This window comes from Pseudopipra pipra, chromosome 8 (genome assembly GCF_036250125.1).
Source record: "Pseudopipra pipra isolate bDixPip1 chromosome 8, bDixPip1.hap1, whole genome shotgun sequence".
NCBI classification, from domain to species: domain Eukaryota; kingdom Metazoa; phylum Chordata; class Aves; order Passeriformes; family Pipridae; genus Pseudopipra; species Pseudopipra pipra.
This window is the reverse complement of record NC_087556.1, coordinates 13,933,392-13,956,887: the sequence shown is the minus strand read 5'-3', so window position 1 is coordinate 13,956,887 and position 23,496 is coordinate 13,933,392. Positions and strand designations below refer to the sequence as shown.

The 23,496-nt window shown below is 36.0% G+C and overlaps 1 protein-coding gene across 38 annotated transcripts in view; it reads right to left on the bottom strand.

The window, feature by feature from the left end:
* Window positions 1-342: 342 nt before the first annotated feature.
* The window catches only part of KCNMA1 (potassium calcium-activated channel subfamily M alpha 1), a 468,105-nt gene continuing 444,951 nt past the window's right edge, over window positions 343-23,496 (bottom strand). For 12 of the 38 annotated variants that reach the window (XM_064662590.1, XM_064662591.1, XM_064662583.1 and 9 more), the window contains 5 exons: window positions 18,013-18,207; window positions 16,309-16,427; window positions 14,333-14,557; window positions 12,230-12,258; window positions 343-6,580 (listed from right to left, as the gene is read on the bottom strand). In XM_064662590.1, coding sequence (XP_064518660.1) covers window positions 6,426-6,580; window positions 12,230-12,258; window positions 14,333-14,557; window positions 16,309-16,427; window positions 18,013-18,207 — 723 coding nt within the window. In that variant the 3' untranslated portion in view covers window positions 343-6,425. Of the gene's footprint in view, window positions 6,581-12,229; window positions 14,558-16,308; window positions 16,428-18,012; window positions 18,208-23,496 lie in introns of those variants that run through there. The other 26 variants (XM_064662592.1, XM_064662587.1, XM_064662602.1 and 23 more) reach the window with 5 other exon arrangements.

The following is a 23,496-nucleotide window of genomic DNA, read 5'->3' as shown; positions in this document are numbered from 1 at the left end:
ATCATGAGAAAGGAGAACATTTTTGGACTGCTTAGCAAAATTATCAATCCATCATAATCAATGGAAAGTAGCTAAATCAAACCATACTATATCTGTATTTGACTACATAGCTGGTATGAAGGTGACATTTGTTGCTACTGCAGAATTATGCCCTCACAGCATCCTGCACAGTAGCTGATATAAGTTATCATTACCAAGAGGCTGATTCTGGAGCTTAAGCAAGAGAGAAAGGCTCTGGGTTAGTCTTATGTCAAAGTATTAATAGTATTGGTTTCGTGAATTAAGTATTATTCATGTTACAAACGTTTCTAGAAGAAAAAAAGAAAACACAGAAATCTCTCCTTCTTTTAGAACACAAATACATAAATTTTAATCTGAGAAAAATACAAAATGAAACCATGTACAAGTTATGTACAAACCCTTTTTACAGGACAATATTTTTATCACTGGATATTACATATGACAAAGTCAGGTAGATCATTTCTGAGCACCAGCATTTGTTCTCTCTCACCAACCCATAATGGTAAAAGTAAAATGATGAAGTCATACTCCTTTTTCTTGATGAACTTTTACCTTAAAATGGTAGCTGGTTCTCAGTGTACCCCCTTGCATCCTCACTCCCAAATTATAACTAGACATATGAAACAATTAAAATATATTGTATATATGTGTTGACGTGTGTGTGTTTTCCTGAAGGAAGAAAATGACTTCATCAGTCTTGAACTCTACAAAAATGTGAAAGTCAGAGTTATATCATTTTTTTTTTTCCCAGAAGTTAGGTTATTTGCATTGGCTAAGCTCATGTGTCCCAAGCTATACCATGGCAGAAGCGGCATTTTTTAACTAATTATAACTTCTGCTGACACTTTAATGCGGTTCCTGTTCGTTATTATCCAGTCAACAAAACATTTTTTGTTTCTGAAAAATCTATGTTTTCTATTACAGATATTCAACTGCCTATATGCTGTGTTCTGGGTTGTTTTTTTGTGGTTTTGGGTTGTCTTTTTTTAAGTTATAGAGATCTCCTCTAAGATACATTGACTGAAGCAGTAAGAAGCCTTCTTTCAACCTCATTAAGGTTCTAGTTAGATGCAGCATTACTGTTTTTAGCTTCTTAAGTTATTGTTCTAAATTAGACCCAAAGTAATAAAAGAAACACCTTATATTTTATATTTTCTTCATTTTCCTTACTCCTTCTCATTTTGACAGTTAACAGTAACACACCATTGTATAGAACAGATAAATTAGACCAGCAGTCCTAGCTATTAACTTCAGTGAATTACTTGGTTATATAGACTACTGCACAGAGACTATACAGTTTCAGTGTGGCAGCATGTTCTATAGCAGAGAAAATCTGTGCAGAAGAAGATGCGTTACTTGTATAAATATAGCTTTGATAAATGCTGAGACAGACTTATCAATACTATAGGCCTATGTACCTTCCTAGGCAGTGACCACAGCAGAACAGCTACTCCATTCCTTTCATTGTTTCAGATGGGGGCTGTAACCCACACCCACTACTATTGCTCAGCATGAAAATAGTACAAATATTAGGCCTACTAATGGAATATTAGAACACCTGGTGTGCATATATAATGAGTTTTCAAAAAAAACCTTCCCTTAAGCCTGTGATTGTTCAAGCATCTTTAGAATTAAAAAACAAACTAAATTAAAAAGGTGCTTGTTTGTATGTTGGGGATTTTGGTGGTTCAGATGGCACAGAACAGAAAGCAACAGAAAGAATATAAAGAGCTTTCCTTTCCCCTGAATTTTTTTATGCATTTGCCATTGATTTTGACAGATATTCCCAGACTAAACCACTGTAACACAGGGAACAGATTTCTGTTTTCACTTTGTCTTGTTCATCACCTTTCACACACTTGATTATTTTGTTTAAGCACATTTAAAAACAGAAATGAAAGGTGAGATACACACTTCTTTTGGTGCTAAAGAAATTCACAATGATAACAGCTGTAAAAAAAAAAAAAATAACACACATACACACACACCTCGACCTCAATTTGTGTTAATTTCAAATACATTGGGATCCAGGAGCCCTTAGGAATTCACTTCTTGATAAAATAATTTAAGCACCTGCTCAGTGTTTGAGCTTGAGCCATGTGAGTCAGCTAGACCAGGGCAGTTGCTAACATGATTATGAATTGGCTGCTGAGTGATCAAGCAGTGATAACATGAATAATAACCCATTTGTAAATTATTGCTTTTTTTTGTCATGCATTAGTTTATGCACCCAATTATTGCAGTAGACGTTAGATGTAGTTTACACAGAAACACACACACTCACACCCACACCCCAACAAAACCAGTCCTCCCTGAATGAGAATACACTATTGCACTTTCTCCTTCTCCTACTATATGAAGAGATCAAGAAATGTGAAATCTTCCTTACACAGGCCAAAAATATCCAACAATAATACCCACCACCACCCAACAACAAAAATAATTTGTAGTGTCCCTTGTACAGTGCATGCAAACTACATTTGCCCTTTTCCACATTTGCTGAGGCCAATTAAGTCTTTTCATATCCAAGTGACCATGCCTGCCCCAGATCAAGGGGTCTGTACTTTCTGTCACATGTATTTCCTACTGTTTGGCCATTGATGCTGATTTGAAAGACAAGCTGTTAAGATGGCAATGACAGTTTTAGTACATTTTCAAAAACTACAAGGAAATGTTTACATTTCTTACAGCAGTAAGACAATCAGATAGAGGCCTTAAAAATTGCACTTAGACTATGAATGTCTTCTTTATATCTTAACTTTTGCTGTGCTTGGCACTTGCCACCAAATCTATTAGAGGACAGTTTTATCCTTTAATCTTAGTGCTTCATGGGGACAAATTAAAATAACAGCCATGAAATAGAGAGAGAGAGCAGACTTTCTGGCAATGTGCAAGTGTATGGGTGTGAGGAGCACATGCCTGCTGCAGCAGTGGAGGGAGGTGTGTGTCTGCAGTGAACTTACAGTGCATCCCTTATAAAAATAACAGGAATGGCTGCTTTTTGGTCAAACCAGGAGGAAACAGCAGATACAACTCCTTCGTGTGCTACCCTATTATCCACATATTTTCTTTTTTTTGTGTCTTTCTTCGCCCCAATGCATGGACAATAAAAATTATGTCCACCCTCATATGATGACTCAATCAAATACATATATACCCCCATGTATATGTGTGTATGTCTACATATATGTGTATGTGTGGACATGCATATATGCAAACACACACACACACAGACACACTATCTATCCAATAGGAGTTACCGAAAAAAAAATTGTATAGCCTGTATCAATAGTGCATGCAATTATTGAAAAACTCGAAATTCCTCTCACCCTGCCCTTTTCTTTTTGCCTTTTCAGAAAGGATTAAGAATTATTAATAAAAATCAAGAACTTATCTCTACATCAGTCATCGTGTGGTCTGTCAGCTGTCACTTAGGCCCCTTTCCCAGCCTTTTCCCAGTTTTAATGTAACTTCATATATCTACATATTGATGCTGGCCTTATTGTAGTTTTTAATGGCTGAATATCAAAGATGTCCAACAGGTTTTCTACATGTTCTTCCATCTAATTGCCAGAAGTCAATCCTGCATCTTTGATCATCAAAAATGGGAGTTGGAAAAGACTATTGTTTTTAGCTGTTCTGTAAAGGGGAAATGTAAAGTCATAACTCTACCTGTTTCTCTCTGTCTTGTTTGCTCTCTACAGGTGGTGTTCTATCTATCACTACATATGGAACTGTCTGTGCCAGGAGAGTGCGTGAGTGTGTTCAGATTTTGTCCTTTATTTATATACAGTTGGTAGTGTGGTATTTTTGGGTGTGACAGTTAAACTGGACAGAGACACACACACACACACCTTAGCTATGTAGGAGTGTTGTATTTGTTTCACTAGTATGTTTTATCCAGGGAATGCTCACTTCTGAAGGAAAGACACTCAGAAATGGCACTGTGTATGATAAAGTATAAGATATAATGTTCTATGCCTTTACAGTAAACACCAGTCTTCTAAGAAAAAAAAAAAAAAGAAATTACATGTACTTGGTGAGGTTGAGCACAAATTTCTAAAATTCACCTGTACTCAGGACCAGCTTTTCCATTCTGGTTTTAATATGCAGTTCATAAATGAAAAAGGAGCACTGACTTCAAAGAAAAGGCTTAACATGACCCAACGCAGAAACTGGATGTAAATTATAATGTGTCACTAGGCTGACGCAGCGTAGATCGGAAGAACTCACTGGAATTATCTTCTCTTTTGGGGACTGTGAAATGTTTTAAACATGGTCTAAATAATTATGAAAAACTGCTTGAACTGTTTTTTTTACTTTGTAGGAGAGTGAAATATTTGAAACAATCCAATTTTACAGATACTGTATTAACAATTCTTGTTATTGTCTTTAAATAGCTAATTCTACAAATGTAACAACAAAATAGTCACAGTCCAAGAAGTCACTCCAGAATAAAGCCTATTAGGTGTTAGTATGGTTATACTTGTACTGCAGCCAGTGGACAAACATTAAAGCTGAATAGATTGGCTTAAATGTTGGATTATATAGTGGACATCATTGTTTTCACAATAAATTCATCATCTGCTTTGTATTTGTTTGATTCACTGATATTTCTCTACTGATAAAAATACCACAGTATGTTTTATTGTGGTGTTTAACAATTCTGCAAAATTACAAAGCCTAAAGTTAACTTGCACAATGAAAATCCGCCTTTCCTGATGACTCTGTTTTGGGTTTTTGGTTTTTGTTTCCTTATTACCACAGCCTTTTCTTTTTGTTTTTCTTCATACAATTGTGTCAGATGTTGCTTCTTTGAGATAGAGAGAGTTACTAAATCATTTAGAACATAAATGCTTGGGTGGATAGGTACTGCAGCACAGATATGAAACATCACATTTTTGTCTGATGGCTATAAAGCTTGTTGGCAACTTTGTGAAACTGCTGACACAAAAGGCACCTATCAAAGGCCTTTTGCATGTTATCATAATAAATACATTCATTATTATTTTGATTTGGTTATTACTGTACTTTTATGTGTGGTGTCCCAGCAAAGTGAAAATAAATTAGAGGGATAAAAAAAAAACAAAACCAAAAATCAACTGCTAAAATAAGATGTTCCTTGGTGCAAGAATTAACTGAGGACAGCATGTTGCACGATTATAGAGCTGAGGCTAAACCAGTTTTTATCTTGATCTGAATTCCCCAAAAGGAGATTCAGTGTGTCCTTTACTAAGGTACGAGCTATCACCAAAGTGCAAGGAGCTGGAGCTAAATCTCTATATGTATCAGGAAGCATTTGAACCAAATCAGACCAATGAAAGGCCATCAGCACTTTTGAAGTAAAGAAGTAACAAAATATAGTAGATGAGACAGTTTATAACTTATGCTTCCATGCGCTATTTTATGCAGCCTGGATGAAAGCACTGTAATACATGGCAAAAGAATTGCCAAACCTGCCTTCCTGAAATTAGCAACTGCTGATGGCTAATGGGAAGTGAAGTGAGATTGCCAGATTTGCCATTTATAGCAAGTGCACCTTATCTACACCGCCCTTGGTTTAGGGCGGGGACATTCCCTTTGCCAGTGTTACAGAAAGTTACTGAGGATGCCGGGTTTCTCTGTGGGTGTGTGTGCACGTGAGACAGGGCAGGGCGCAGTGCCTGTGGGGGGTTATTGGACCCTCACATAACTGGCAATTAAGATGATCTATGTATGTTAATAAAACAAAGGACAGTTCAGAAGAATGTTACATGTACAAAAATATGACTTTCGACTTTGAAAATAAATAAGTTCAGTTTATTAAGAGCTGGTGTTGATGCTGAACAAAATACACATCTTCCAGTAAAGAAACATTTTGGTGAATTGTTGTAGGGTGATTTTTTTTTGTTGGTTTTTTTTTTTTTTGATTTACTAAAATACAAGTTGGACCTTTTTTTTTCCCTTTTTGTAAATATATCATTTGCCTCCCTTAATTACACATCCTTATAACTGTGACCATCATTCTCCTTTAAGCCAAAGACTGAGGGTTTCTTGTTTGTTTTGGTTTTTTTTTTTAATTCTTAGGAGTCTGGCCACACATGCAGGTTTTTTTAAGGGAAAATACTTGACAATGAAAAAAAAGAAAAAAATATATTTTTTTCTAATAAATAAAAATAATTTAAAACGCTAGAGGCTATACATGACTAGTTTTGATTATGTTCATTTATAAATGAAATAGTTTCCAAAATACGTGGAAGCAATATTAAAGGCAGACAAACAAAGATCTGTCTACTTCAGTTTCCCATTAAGCTTGCCCTTCTTAACTTCTCCATCAGTGGTTCAGCATGTAAGAGGAATAAATGTCACATCACCATTCATGAAGTTTGTCAGGCTTTAAAAAAATAGTTCTGGCCTCGAAGGAGTCAACATTCATCTTCAACTTCTCGGATTGGTGGTATCAAGCTGCTTGTTGATTTATATTGATTGATCTGATTGGCCATGTGAGTGCTCATGGGCTTGATTTGAATGTTTCTGGGATAGGCATTATCCGGCTCATCTGTAAACCATTTCTTTTCTGCTAAGGAGCGAAACAGGTAGAGACAGAATAAGGAAGGAAAATGAAAGTTTTAATTAGTGAACTACATATACACATAAACATTAAAATAAAAGGGGGGGGAGCAGTCAGTAAAGTTTATAGAGAAAATAGATCAACAGAAGGTGATTGATTAATTACTAGCAGTGCAGCATGAGATTAATACCTCTGAAAATACTGTTCGTGAAAGGAAGATGATGTTTGCAGATTTGATAATAGAAACTAAAGAAAACTGCCAATACGTTAGTTTTCTTGTTGGATCTTTTTTTATCCCATGCTTAGGTGAACACTCTTTGACTCATTTATTGAAAAAATGACACTGAGAAGCCAGGGAGAGCAGCTGGGATAAGGGTAATGCAGAAAAGAGCATGTGAGTCTATACACAGAGAAGCACCTAAAGAGGCAGACACTTCTCTGAACCATTTCAACCTCCGGATGGTTGCTACTGCTGTCTCAGAAATCATGCAGGAGAATGAAAAGAGGTTTCTGCAGTTGGTGCTAGAATAAACAGGACTTGTATTCATGCTGCCAGATGGCAGCCTTCCTACACAGGGTGGGATTTATATCGTTACTTCGAAACATCGGTGCTTGGGCACTGCTGAACTCTACAGTTTAAGAAGGCGTATGGAATACACCGGGTGCAGCAGGGGACTGTAGTAGGGGCTCCAGCTAATCATGAATGGACTGGTTGTCATAGGTGACAGCAAGGCAAAGGAAGATTAGAGGAAGCTGTTTCTTTTGTATCTTTGGGCAGTGTCCGTTTCCATAAACATAGGAGGAATTTTATGGTACGCTTTAAGGTGGGATGGGAGCAATGTGGGAGGGAGTGAGGATGCTGAGGGGCTGCAGCATTGCAGCCATTCCCTAGCTGTTTATCATTGTAACCATTATATTGCACTGCTCATATGTGGGTGTGAACAAAAACTTTTTAAAATTCACAAAAGGAAAAAAATAAAAATAATTTTATTAAACCCTTTAGAGAGCAATTTCTTTTGTAATTTCTCAATTACAGGTGTGCAACTTTATAAGATAGCTCTGTTCAAAGACTTAGAAACTCCTGGTCTAAAGAGTGGCTTATGGCCATTAGGCATACTTGTGCTTTGACAAGCATTTGTGAACAGGGGTCTCCATTCTTGTCCTCCTTCCCCAAATTCCAGAGGTGGGAGGGCAGGGCAGTGGACACTTATGGTTCTGGGCATTTTCATTATTATATGTAAGATTTAAAGTTTGCCATGTCAGAGCTCCTGCTCTTACATGTATGCACTATTTCTCTTCCAATGGGGAACCCAAGATGCTGCAGAAGCTTTAGTGTCTCGCTTACGTAATACAAATTGCTACTTTTACAAACCACTGAAATGCTGCACTATCTGGAATCAGGACAGGAGTGGAAGAAATACTCATTTTTTAATAAATAAATGATTAAAAATAAGCAAAGCAAAATCCACCTTGGAAACTCAAGGACCAAGCACAAAAGCTCAGGAGGTAAAGGAGAGAAAAGAAACTGAAAGACTGAGAAGAATAAAGGACAAATACCTGGGCATAACTGCACAAAAGTAAGCAACCAGCTTTGGAGTTAGAGCCTCTCAAGAGGTAGCCTAATTTCCAGAATTACTGGACTTCTCAGTCACTTTTGTGAATATCCCATTTAAACTTGATATGGATTTCAAGAATATACATGCAGCACCCCCATCCCCCAGCAACAAACCCCAAACTCATAAGCATTTAATCCAGCTTTTTTTTTTCCCGATCTATTTGTTACCCATTCTTACACTTTTTTAAAAAATTAAATTGAAAAAAAAAGGAATTATATTACTCATTACTCAAAGCAAATGACAATATTATACTGTTTTTCTTGTCATTTTCTAAAATGCTTTTTACTTCTGTTTAAAAAGATCCTACCCATTTGCGACCAGGTTGAATAATTCCCTACTCCCTTAAAGTTGCCTGAATCTGAACAATGTTCAATCTCCCATCTTCCTCTCTCTTTTACCTATTATAATTAAGTTCCCTTTGATTTGAACAGATTGGACGATAGGAATTCATAATGTTACATCCTGCACACTGAAGCTAACTGATTAAGTGCTTTAAATTATTCTTCCTGACAGAATGATAAAGTTACAATCTGTTCAGAGATGATCTACAGCTTGCCAGACTCCTACCGCTTCTTTCTACATTCATTTATCTTTTTGTCAAGCAGTTAAAAAAAAAAAGAAGCCTCAATTCCATAGATCTTTTAAAGTAATCAGAACATCTGAATTATTAATGAGACTTTAAGGGAATGATTCCTGATGGGGGCCAGTTTAAGAAAGGTTGTCAGAAAAAAAAAAAATCTGGGAATGTGTACACATCAAAATAATTTCAGCTCCATTTAAAAAACCATTTAGTTCAAGTGTGACACATGAACCATTATGCATTTGTGGAAACCAATTTTATGTGATCTACGATTAAACTAACCTTTCAGAGAGGTGTAAAGTGTGATGGTTATCATGTTTTAAAAGCCTTGCGAGATCACATAAACAATTTCAAACTAACAGTTTTCTAATGGTTTGTGTTTAAAATGATTTTGAGACAAGTTAAGCACTGCTAACTTCTTTTCTAAGACATGGTGCACAAACTTTCCTTACAAACAGAACTTGGTGCAAGTTAATTCGACATCGTAGCAAGAAAGGGGAGAACTGCTTGAGTGCTAAGGATCATAACTGCATTGTGTTTCTCAGCAGCCAGTGTAAAGCACTTCCAAACACCTTGCTTTCCCAAAAATTTTCAAAACAAGCTAATTATTTATATGTTAATCTTTACAATAAAACTCATATATATGGGGAGCTGATCTTTAAAAAGACACCATTGCATCTCTTTTTGCATTTAGCTGGCAAGTAATAAATACAGAACATTAATAATAATTGCAGAAACGGGTAGATTCTAATTTCTTCTGCTGCTTAGATTTCTTTTTGCCAGTGCTGAAACTTTGATCTAAGCAACAGCATCTCCAGTATCAAATGGTTCGACCCAGCTTTATACCTTTCCTGTTCCTTTCTGCTGTTAAAATTGTCTTTGGCCACATAACAATGAATTTCCTGTGAAAGTTCATCAACCTCTATACTTACCTTTGAAATGTAAGCTTAACACTCCTCATCTTTACTCTTGACCACTAAGATATTCTGCTCCAAGTTACTAAATGTCCTTCTTGAATGTCTTACACTTTTCATTCTTTTATGCTAGGCTCACAGTCTGACTGTGATACGTCTTCTGGAGTTTTAGCACAGATTTTTCCTTATCTTAAATAAACTACTTACTCTATCCTCTAAAGCAGTTCAGAAAATCCCCTTTTTAAGTCTTTCAATATTATATCCACCAAGCTCTTTTTAGGACTCTGTCACGTTCCGATTTCTCTCCCTTTAGGAATACGCATATTGATCCTTACCATATGTGTTTCTACATTATAGAGATAATAGGCACTGTTTTTCATTTCTTTTAAAGAGCTATTGAAGAGAGTCCCTGATCTCCCTACACTATTTGGCAGGTTTGTTTTTGACAGCATCACCTGAGAGATGTTGGAACAGCTAAGTAACTGCATGTCTCAGAAAGCAGAAAACATTTACTTTCCTCTCAAACACTCATGTTTTAATGGGCTATCAGCATCCCAGTGCATCCACAAAGGTTCTAAAGGCTTCATGCTCTTATTACAAATAAATAAAAATTAACATTTTTGTGTAAGACCCTTCCCTGCAGCATAAAAAAGGATATAAATAATTAAAGTAAAATGATCAAAATACAGATTTCTTCAACTTGTATAAGACGCCAGCAATTATCTCCAACAGTCTGGTGCTTTAAAACTTCTGTCATTAATTCTGGACTAAGTAACAACTTAGAACAAATGTCACTGTGAAACACCCTCTCTTCTGAGCAGAAGTAAAGAAGTAAAGTAAAGAAGTAAAGCTAACACAAAGTAAAGTACTAGATAACACAAAGATTTTACTAAATTTGTATTCTCACCATAATCTCAGGTTACCTTACCATTGTTTAAAACACACATTTTTTTCTCTTTTGTGACACTTGCAGTTTCAAATTAGTCTATATGTATGTGTTTGTGTGTCTCCTCCCTCCATGCAGCCAGCTTTTTTATAACTAAGCTGAAAATTCTCCTGTGCAATTTGTTCCTGCATGAGAAAAAAGGGAAAGTTTCCCCATCCACCTGCTCAGCAACTCTTTGTTTGGCAGATGAGTATTTTACGTGTAGCAGGCAGTAAGCAATTTGCAGGGAGAGAGACAAGGAACTATTCTTACTTTCTGTGAAAATCTTTATTTTGCTCCAAGACAGCTAAAGTTTTGTGACAAAAATTCTGTTCTGCACTTGCTCTTAGTGATTTTCTATTTTTTAAACTAGCAAAATTCTTACTTTTGACAATGGAATTTCACTGGAAAATGCCTGAGTCTCTGTTTAAGTCAGTGGGAACCCATGCCTAGAACCTGCAGGTTTGCTAGATACAGTTTTGTGTCAACACTTAAGAACCTAGTTTCCAACGTTGAAACTGTGCTGGGACTGATACAAATGGCAGGACCTCCATTTAAAGATCTAAAAAGTCTTCTCTTGACATTGGTGATACTTTCCAGCTTCCAGAAACTAACCATTCTACTACGGATGTTTGACTTGGAATAGGACAGGAGATTTCCTCTTACTTTTCAATATAAAATCCACCATAACATGGTTGATTTAAGCATTTCTCTACTTGTAATGACCAACGTCCCAGTTGCATTAGTATAACTGTATCAGAAAATCTTTTATCACTGTAATAAACTATTTGATCAATCTGACTATAGTCAGCAGTGGAAATTGCGCATGATATAGCTGAAAGGCAAAACTTTTAGAATTCTGTCTTTAGGACAGAGGTGAATTGGACTTCAACATATTTTGAAGAATTCAGATTTGCATCCATATTAGATATTCCTCTTCTGCTGCTCATAAAGTAGACAAGTTGCTTCTCTAATGTACACTGTTTATATTTTTTCTATTTGAGCTGCACAGTTACACAAATACTATTTAAAAAAAAAAAATCATTATGTATGATGTGACAAGTGGCTTCATATTAACACCCTTCCTTTCTCTGCTAAATGGAAAACAGATAAAACATTAATGGAAAAGCATTTTGGTGTCAAAGCCATTAACATTCTTCCAAAATGCATAACTGCTCTTGACTATCTTCAATCAATATTGCCAACATAAAAAGATGCTCATGTACACACACAAGGGATAGGAGAGTAGGGAGGGGAAGAGAGGAAAGAAATTGGAATGAGGAATGGGAAATTAATGTCTGCACCAGAATAGGCATCTTCATTGAGCAGGAACCTGGGTGTTTCCAAAAGGACACGTGCAATTAGAAAGGCAAGCAGATGAGAGGACAAAAAATAAAACAGGGTTGAGCAACAGCAGCAGCAGCAGCAGCCAGTTTTACTTTTGGTTTGGAGGGAAAAAAAGGCAAAGGAAAACCAACAAAACAACCAACCAAACAAACAAACCAATAACTGAATAAAGTTTGTAACTATTTTTTTTTAATTTCACAAGTTTTCACAAGGACAAAGTTATAGAAGGAAACCCACAGCAGTTGCTAGGTCATGCAGAACCATTAATTTTCATACCTTGGCCCATTCTATTCATCCTTGTTGCACTTTAGAAAAAGAAGTAAGCTATGTAAGTTTTACAATGCTTTTAAACTGTCATATTTCTGGTTGAGCACTTTAACTGGCACATCCTTGAAGTAATAAATATTCTCAGGGCAAAACATGATAACTTTCTTTGCAAAAAGAAACACATGAATTTTTCTTTACGATGAAGAGCAACTGTAATAGCCTCATTTGTAGGGGAGCATCCGTAATTTGCAACATATTTCACTGATTGGACTTACAGCTGCATTTGAATGCACACACACACATATATACTGTATTCCAATCATTATGGTTAGCACTGCACAGTGGTATTCTCTGTAGCCCACTTACATGGTTCCAGGTTTTGTCAGTAAAAGTGCTTGGCTTCATTGTCAATTCACACAGCAAGCAAATCTTCAAAATTATCATGCTCGGGGAAGGGGAAGGTAGAAAACAATACTAACCATAAAAGCACCTTGTCTGAGTTGGCAGTTACAATGCTAATCATTCCAAATCCAAATATTTATTTTGTGTCTGCATGCTTTCTTGCTGGGTAGCCAGGAAAGAGGATATGTTACTGCCCTCCCTACCCTAAGAAACTCTCCATATACCTAGAACTAGTTGTATATCAAAAGGTTGGCTTCTGAAATTTAAATAAAAAAATATAAAAGCAAGCCTGAAGTATCATTTCTATGGCTGTCTAGAGTAGGTTCCTTTCCACTACTTTATTTAGTTCCCTGACACAATTTTTTTTGGCTACATGTGTCATTGGTGATAATCTGCAAGAACTAAATTCAGGCAAGTGCCTAAAACATGATGCCACAGCACAGTGAATACTTCCAACCCATCCCTCTTGTTCTCCTCATTAGCTGTCTAGGGCACAGCACCTTTTCTTCCCAAATGGGAGAGACTTAAAGGCACTCAGTTGTCTTTCCCTCTATTCCTGCAAATTGGCATGCACCTGTTGGAAAAAAAAACAGAATATGCAGCAAGATTTCTGGAGGATCTTTACACATTAAGACTCTTGTTGGAAGATTTATACCAGCACTCTAACTTGGAAAAGTTAAACTACCATCTGGGGAAAGGAACAAAGTCCCTCGAGATCTGATATGTAAGCATAGAAAAATGCTTGCTCTTTTCTGAACATTATTTATTCTGTACATAAGGTGACTAATTCACCTTTTAAAGACGTAAAAGTCCCAGGAAGGCAGTTTTTAATGACTTACATCCAATATTTATGATACATATGGCTTTTTATTCCAAATGTCAAAAGTGAAAGAAAATATAGCTATTCATGTGGCAGTATAAATAGACAGAATAATAATTTAATATGCAATTAGACTCTTTCTAAACTTAAATTAAACCATTGGAGTTTTAAAACTTCATGCCCAGACAATATCAGTGTTAAAGGGAAAACACACTATCTCCAAAGGGCTAGTATTTTAGAGAAAATCCTTAAACAAGCAGAAAAGTCCCTGATATTGCTTTGGTATAAAGCAGGTGCGTAGCAATAATCTATACAAAGAGTGTAAGCCCTATATAATATAAGCTTTGAGAGTGAAAAATCAGTAGGGAATTTTTTTTGCAGGTTGTTTTTTTTTTTCTATAGTTTTATAAGCTTCAAATTAATGTATCAGCTCCTCTAAATATGAATATAAAAACCCCCATACCTCAACATACATCAACACTTCTGCACTAATTGACTTTCTTTGTGTATCTCAGACATCAAGAGCAAGTGTTCATGTTCAATATTCTCTATTTTTGGATATGTAGAGTAACTGCAGTGAGTTATTTATGTTTTCAGTGTGCCTATAGGTTTGAAATTCTTTTTTATTCTCCCCTAGCATCATAAATAACTTTTGGTCCGTCTGCTTTGTTGCTGTTGTGCTTAAGGGTTTTATGGTGGTGAAATAAAAATGACAATCACATGCACACTGTCATACATATGCAAAATATGTGTACAAAAGGGGAGAACTCCATGGGAAAACAGTGAACATCACTGCTGGAAACATTAACTGGGGAGAATGGGTGGTGAATGCAAGTTTCACACACAGTGGGAGTAGATACACATATCAAAGTCTATCTTCCTGCACATACTTCTGTTTTTCCCGGGAATCCCTGGTCTTGGTGCGGTTCGGTCGATTTGCTGTTGATGGGATAGAGTGAACTGATGAGCTCTTCTTGCTGGAAGAATAGGAGGAATGGGAGGAATGAGAAAGACTGGCTCGGGACTGGCCAGCATTGTGGTCAAATTGCATCAAACAGAAGATCAAGTCTGTCGGCACAAGCTCAAATTCATACGGTGGGTTTGTGATAACATAACTGGAAAAAAAGGAAGAAAGAAAAAAGGAAAGAGAAAACAGGTTTAGATTTATTTCAAAAAATTTCTTCTGAGTTGCTAGCTCATGAGATCTAGCCAGATTTTTGCATTTGTTTCCTGCAGTATATACCTAATTTTAGATCACATAATTCCTATTATGATTTAGGACCTTCTTACATCAGCTATTACTTTTTGCATGTTTTCTGTTGGAAAGACATAATGTCTGAGGAGGATGTGCTTCAAGTGAATCACACAGTGATTTTTCAGAGAAGACACCATGCAAACCATTCTCCTTTCTCTAGCTGCACCATAATGCAGTGACTCTAGCAAACAGATTTACATATTGACAAAAACCAGTAACATACCCACCAGAAACAATATTTAAAAGAATGACTGAAAAGCAAGGAGACAGGGATTTTATATGCAGTTCTATTTAAATACATATTTAATATATACAGTTCTTAAATATTTAAATACTGTCAATAAAGCAAGGGTTACAATTATTTGCTTGGATTGTGACTCTACATAAAACAAGTTAAGGAAAATATATCAATAAATTTGTAGTGAGGTTAATTTTGCTCATCCATTCCACATGTACATTCATGGCCTCAAAGAGCATTTATAAAGAGAAATCTGCACATCAAGAGTCCAACATTGCTTAGTATAAATCCCAGGTCTAAAATAAAAACTTGCTCAGTTTCAAGCATTTCCTAATTCTTCACCTAATGCCCTTTCAGAGTAGGAAGGGCTTATAGAGCAGCTGCTAAATTTTATCATGCACATGAAAAACATACTTGAGGAAGGCAATAGGTATTTTCTGTCGGAGCAAGAAATGAGTAAAAATTGAATATGAAGCTCACAATTTCTTTTCAAATTAATTCTGTGCTCATAAGAAATCTGCTTAGCTGCTTCAGGGACAGAATTCCCTTAATAATCCAACAAATAACCCAAGTATAGCAAATGTAGTGTAAATCTAAACTGCAAATCATTTTTTCTACCCAATTTGTCCAAATCCTTACAGAAGAAACCACTCTGGTGGCCTGCAGGGTTGTTTATTGCCATGTTCACCCAATAATGATGCTTTTTGTACAGCATGAAACAGTAACAGATGGTAGATTTGTGATACTTCTGGTACGGGTCTGTGTGTGTATTTCTAGGAGGCACTTACTTAAGACACATTTCAAGCAAGCTACTAAATGGCCTTCAGTTTGCAAAGATGGAAATGTGTCTGCTCCATTTAAAGCACTGGGGTCAGGCTTGGTGCTCCTGAAGTAAAAATGTGGTCTACCAAGGGAAGGATTTCCATTTACTGGAAGAAATTATGATTAGATACAAATAGTACTGATGGGAAGCCCAAAGGAGTATTTTTTGAGCATTCAGAAAAAAGACTAGCTACTATAACTTGAATTATTATCCTGTAATTTATATTTGATTGACATCAGGAAACTGAAGTCCTTTTCTCGCATGCAAACAGTGGATCATCCTAAATCAAACAAAATAAAGATAAATTCTGAAAATTTAATTAAAATTTTTTGAATAAAATTAGCTAAAAATTTATGCTGTGATATCCAGCTTATAATTTAAAGTCAGCTAAAGAGTCATTGTGAAGTCCTCAAAGACTTAGCTATTGTGGCAAAGTTATGCCAAAACTGGAGAAAGGTCTTTTTTTAGATTTATTACAGGCCCTGAGATCTTCCTTGCTGAGAAGACTGAAGAACAGTGAAGCTGAGATGTTCTAGAAGACTGGACTTACCGTTTAGTGCATTGGCTGGGAGTGCTTAGATGTGCATCCCTTAATCGATAAATTCCAAAGCAAAGCATATTGTATGTTTTCAGTGCTTTACAAAATAGATCTCCATAACAACCTCCATCCTAGGAGAATGAGGGGAAAGATTAAAAAGAACAACAGAACAGCACATTTATTTCCTTTCTTTTCTCTGTTAACACAATGTTGGGGATCAGGTTTTTCAATATGAACTTATAAAAAAAGACAATATATAGATAGTCTGTTGTTTGTCTCAAATGAGAACCTTTTATCCAAGGAAATGAATAATCTAAATGTTTTATTTCACATAAGTAACTATTTAAAGTGATCGTTATTTTAGAGAGCCTTGGTCCCTGAAATTATGGTAAATTGTAAAGAGTGATTTGCTTTAAGCTGGAAATATAAATTTTGGTAGCAGACAATGCATATTCTACAAATTACTTTAACTGTGGTATTAAAATTGTTAGTATCTTTGACCCTTTCTTGGCAGCAGCCATACTGTCATCCAGTATGAAAAAAATTCACCAGGGAGCACAACAGAAATTAGAGTTCTGCGGGGTTAAAAGGATAACAAAATATCTCCCTCTGTAAAATAAAGACGAGATGTATGCCATTTTTCATAAATAACATAAAATGTTTTGATTGGCAAAAAAAAGTTTAGATTTGATCATTCATGTATCTAAAAGAGTGATTCTTAAGTAATAGGGTGTTAATGCATTCTGCCCTCACAGATGTAAGTGCAATTGAGGCTCTGGTGAAAGGATTTGAAAGGATTGGTATTGCTTGGTTTATTTCTGGAAATGTTATGCTGCATGCCCAAGTGTTTTGATGAGCTGTTAGTCTGAGCTACAATTGGACTTCTACAAGAATTGAAAGGCTGTTTGCTTCTAGCTGTATACTCTTGCTGCCCTTAATCCTTGAACTGAGATTCCCTGTTATTTTTGTGAAGAAGGTTGCTCCATTCTTTTTGAACAGAGCTGGTGAACACAAGGTTAATTTAAGAAATATCAAATCCAACATCATCACCAAAGTGAAGTGGGTGCTTTGGGATTCACCTCAAGATTTCAAAACGTGGTCCAGAAAAAATTTCTAGATACTTATTTATCCAAATGCACTAGTTTTTAAAGATCATTTGTTTATTTGGGTTTGGTTTTTTATATTTTTGTTTGTTTGTTTTTTTTGTTTTTCTACTCTATTCTTAGGATAGTGCAGTCAAAATATCAGAAAATTAGGATTTCACAAGAATTTTAGTTCATCCAGGAACAGCAGAAAACAAAGCTTATAGATTTGTTTTCAAGCTAATAAGCATATTTTAAGAAATGTAAGCTCTATGAAAACACTATAAGCTTATCAAAGCCCAACAAAAGTATATATATTACTTACATTTACAATGCATTATTGTTAGAATAGTTACATCATCCAAATCAGTTCATCCATCTCTTTAGCTGACAAAGAAGAGCTACAGGATTTTCTGTATGAAATATGCAGGCAAGGGACACTGGGCAGTCATAGAGCTGCTTAAAAAGGTTACGAGCAAAGCTAGCACCCTGTGCTGTAAATTGTTAAACAATTCAAAAGCTCTACTAAATTACAGAAATTATAGGCTTATTAAGACAGATTTTTCACTCGATCTGAAAGAAAGCAAGTAGAGTGCAGACCAGCCTTGGTCTTACATTTCCCTCATGATCTTACCCCTAGGTCTGCAAACGGCCCATCATACAAAGCCAACTGAGCAACTCGACACCTGTCCCTGTTTGCAAGTGTCTGGGGCGTGCTGTAACCTCCTCTCAATGCATTTTCCTCAGCAATCAGTGCTTCCAGCTCTGGTGTGGCTCCTCCTGTTACCAATGTCCGTATCAGTGTGAGGATATTGTCATTGAAGTATGTCTGCAGAGATAAAAGAAAGCTCTTTAAGCAAACACCATTAAAGTCACAACTGAAGACATCCAAATTACAACTTTTCCGGGTTTCTGCTGTTTAAAGTTCTTGGCTGTCTCTTCAAATAATTTTATATAGAAAGTGAAAAGACAGCAGCCTCCAATTACTCTATTTTCTTCTATCCCATTAGGCTCCTATACTAGATCCTTCCTTCTAAACACCAATTCAGGCTGATTTTTATTAAAGTACAAAAATTTGAATGATTTATGTTTCCCATAATTGGTGTTAGTAGTGATGCAATGACTGCTTTCCTTCTCATCGCCTTCATGTCTAATAATGGGCTTTAGGACATGTAATTGTAAAATTCAGACCACATTTAAAGCTTACACAGGCTAGATTGCCTTTTTACTCTTGTCACCAATTCGTTGGGGAGCTGCCTTTGTGCTGCAAATGTCATTACTTATTACTGTGGCTGGACTCTAGCAGTCTAACCGATGTATTGTACTAAACATCTTATTACGAGACTTGACAGTGTTCAGACATAAGCATGTATCAATTAAACATCTTGAGTTCATTCCAGATAAATGTATGATGAGTTTGGGATCCTGGTGGTCCTTTTAAAAAACTCTAGGGTATAGGGTAAGTGTGGTTTATTAGGGAAGATTTACTCCACACTGACATTTTGCCAGCATCTGTAGCATTGCTGGTCTGTCAGGCAAACAATGGGTATGTAAAATATTAATTTAAATCCAGATGAATGACTTTCAAGTTCACTTAAAAGTATACTGGTATAGTTCAGATATACTCAGTTAAATATCCACAATGCATTGTACTGGGCAAAAAAAAAAAAAGGAACAAAAAAAGGAGACACTATCACTTATAATGTCACTAATGTCTGTGTTTTCAGAAGCTTTGCAAGTGTGGGGGACATGTGAGGGGAAAATGAGCTCACTGTAGAGTACACAGGACTGACATTACTGAATCTGTGACTTTTGTTGAATTTACAGCTTGGAACAAATGTCTGTAATCCAACCAAGTAAAAATGAATGAAATGAATTCTCAAACAGTGTTTGTTGTCTAAAGAGAATAATTTTTAAATAATATTTTTCAATGAAATTCATTGTTCTATCTATATAATGTAATTGTATTTAATACATGGGTAAACTGAGGTACAGGTTGAAATATTTTATCCTGAGATCAAAAAGCAGAACTGGTTTCCTGTCCATGTTACTTTGATATTCTTTCTTTGTATAATGAAACTTCAGTTTCATTGTTTGCTTGAGATGACAGATAAAACAGAAGAAAATGAGTCCTACGTGGCAATGTTTTTCACTGTTACATTCAAGTTTCATAATTTCAAGCTTCTCTGCTTATTTACATAGGCTATTATGCCATTCACCTGTTGACTCAATTAAAATGAGAGGAACATATTGTTATTGTTATATATGCCCTAAAGCAAATATTTGCATCTCATCAGTTCCAATTACTTTAAATTAGCCTGGGTAAGGCACTACATATTTTAAATACAAAGTGTACTGTAAAGAGTAGTCTGACATAAGCAGGGATTCAGGAAGATTCAGCTAGTCTAAAACAACAGCTAATCTCAAATCAGCTCTTACATATGTGGATGCACTGTAACAATTCAAGTGCAATACTCAAACCTTTCTTAACATACAGAAAAATCAATGTGACCCCTTTCAGGAACGTAAGTCTGCAGCAATTACATGATGTTTAATAGGAATTGCCATGGTGAGAGAGAGAAGACATCCAGGCATGATTTTTTATTCTTCAATTACTTCTTCCTTGATATCCCCGAGGTGAGAATCAGAGTTGCTCTTTTTGGCAACTCTTCCCACTGTGCTATACTTTTCCAACATGGAAGTACTCAGAATCCAAAGGAAAAAAAAAAGGCAATAAAGTTAGTCTCTTCTCTTTGCTTTGTCAGCATGTGCTATATAGCACTCAGAACTAAAATAATGAGCACAAATCCTTTGCTCCTGCAGTTAGGCAGCAATGTTGCTTGACACCAGCTTCATGGATATAAAACCAAATTCTGCCAGATCTAGAGGCTGGAGGTACTGCAACTGTAGAAGCCCTTGGAAAAATGTGCTTCAATATATTCTTATAATATATATATTATATATATTCTTATGTAATATATATAAGAATATATTATATATGGCATCTTAAGCACACATCTTGACAAAAGCATATTATTTTCTGCAACAGGGTCTTTTCTCACACCTTCCCCACTCTTTTGATTATGGACTTTTGATTCCTTTTCTTCTCTAAATAGTGATATTTAGTATTATTGAAAAATGCTGTTCACAGTTTTACATCTATTAATCAACATAGAAGAACATGAAACAAAAGTAAAAGCATATCTTTACTGGTGTTTTCTTCAAATATGTTTTACAATGAGGCCAATTATGGTAAGAAATGATCACCTGCTCCAAGACTGATGGATGCTGGTTCTTTTAGAATAGCCTGTTTTTTATAGACTGCTGACTTGCAGTGATTGGTAAAACATGCAAAAGTCTAAAATAGCACTAATAATTTCATTACCCTTTAGGAGTAAAATAGGCAAGTCTTCTGATTTCCAACCCTTTCTCTCTCTAGTCTGTAATTTGAATTATAGCAATAGCCAGAATCCAAGATGCAAATGAAAAAAGAACCAGATCTACTGTTGATGGAACATAATACTGTCACCAGAGAAAGGCTTCCCACTGCTAGACAAATGTTAAGGCAAAGTAAAGCCATGTACTAGCAAAGGAGGCAACATTTATCTTGGAACAATGGCTTAATTTGGGTTTCACACCATGATGGATTTGGATGTCACCATTTAATCAGCTGGATGAGTGCAGTCAAGTGATGGGTTTTGGGGTTTTTTATGTCATCAGTGAGAGAAAAGGTTCCAAATTTCAGGACAAACTGCTCCAGCATTGCATCTAATCAGAAAATGCTCAACCATAAGCAAGAAAAGATGGGTGAATAGGAAGCTGTAACTTGTCACTGTCTGCTAAATAGGGTCTCTTCCTCCTGTACTAATGTCTTTAACACTCCTCAGGAAAAACCTGTCTGTCCGTGCTTTTGATTGTCACAAAAATCAGACTCTTGCCAGTTTGGAACTGGGGGGACACTGAATAGCTGATATCCATTTCCTTTGGAATAATAATACACTGAAATTAATTTGAGAGTGATCTGCTACTTGCTCTGTGGGAGGGTACATGGCCTGGATATGCCAGTACTTATAAGAAACTGATCTACAGAATGTCTTTGGAAAGGTGCTGTTGTATTTAAAGTAACAAGGCACTTTCCAGTGATGGCAAAGAACTGCTTTTGTTTAATATAAAATCATAACTGATGAAATACTTGTTTGCTACTGTCATTGACCAAACCCTACACTGGACATCTGCATGACATTGCTTTAGTTGGCATCCGGGATGAGACTATGAAATAGGTGTAGTCTAAACACAGAAAAAAGGAAATGCATCATAGGCACTGAAACTGGGTAAATAGCAAGGAAATTATGACACAGATATCTGAGCTAGCAGTGCCACCTAGCCCATGCTCCGGAATTGTAGTGCTGCTCTTTCAGATGTTTTGGGGATGCTTTCCCATTTGTTCAATCATTTTTTAAAATATAATTACCAGAGTGCTTATGTTTTGCAGTTAATGCTGTCAAGCCTTTTAAACTAATTGGTCTTCTACAGAAAATGTAACTGAAAATTAGCACATCTTTTAATAATATTGCTTTAACTTTAACAGCACTTTTCGTTTCGTTTATAATTACACTAAAATTGTCATTTTCCAAGTAGTATCTGCCTTTTTCAGTGTTTGCTGCTGATTTTGTATGGATTTCCTTTAAGAAGACTCCTTCGCCACTGCATGCAGCTTTTAACCTCACTTTCAAACAAATATCTTAAATTGCTGCTTTTTTTTTCAGTTGGAGGAATAATATATACCCACACCCGAGGAATGACTGAGCTAACATGAGTAACTCCTATCAATAACAAACTTGCTTTTGAGACAGAACCAACAGCAGAAAATAAATAACAGCATTTCACAGTTTGAAAATCTATTAATTCTCAAAGTATTGTCCAAACTTTAAAGACGTTTGGGACACTTTAAGTTACAAGATGCTGCTTGCTAACCCCTGAACAGACTTATAGTCTTATGTTTCAAAATGTCCATATCACAGATTAGAACAGTTTCTTTTCTATATAAATAAGACTGTGAAGATCCCTCAGACAGAACTCTCAAAAAGGGGACATAATGAAAAGTTATTTTTAACGGTTTTAACTATTTTCTTCCATTCTGTGCTTTTGTTTATATGAAGAAAAAGTAGAATTTGGTAATACAGAAAAAAATCAAGACCTAAAGTTCTAGCACTAGGAAATGAATTCCAGGAAATTGAACATTAAAGGGTATAATCTGGTTCTGGAGATCCTTGCCTCTAATGGCACCACTCTGACAGTATGTCAGGTCTGTTGCCAGTGGTATGTGTGGGAGGGATAACAACCCACCAGAAGTTCTGTGGTTCTCATAGCTTCAGTGCCAAAAGGAGTAAGAGCGAAGCTTTGGCTCTCAGGCCAGGAATACCTGTCTCAACAACAACCAGAAGGGTAAAAAGTACTTCTGCTCAAAAATTTGCTTGTCTTAGACTATCCTTTGTCATGTAACTTTTCTATAGCTGAAGATAATATTTTTAAAAACTATTCACATAATCTTAAAGATGCTTCCAATCCCACACTTTTTAGTCACATTCCACTTGGTGGTGCCACCTTGAGACTGACAGACTACATGTACTCTTTCCCTGGGTTTGCATATGTTACAACAAATATTAATATATGATTCAAGTATCTGATGGCAGTAGATGCGTCTCCAAAGACATAATAATGATTAGCTGGAATGATTTAACAATAGCCACTGACATGGTTAAAACATGAATTATGCCTAGAATCTTCACACGGAGCACAATAATGCCCTCAAACTGAAGCCTGGAGAGACCACTGCTACCAATTCATCAAAAAGACAATGCAGGTTTTGACCTGGTTACTGTCTTCTCAGCAGTGATGCTTCAGCTACTACACTGTGAATCTTGGGCTTGTGGAATATATTGCCTTTGCTGCAAAGGACAAACTGTGTGTAGGTAGCATTTTGAAAACTAAATTTCATTAGGCCTTTTATCTTCGAAATAAGGAAATAACAGACAATTTCAAACTTAAAATATCTAATACTGTCATCTAATAGGAAATAATTCTAAACTAGCAGAATGTAAAGAGTTTCAGCATTCAG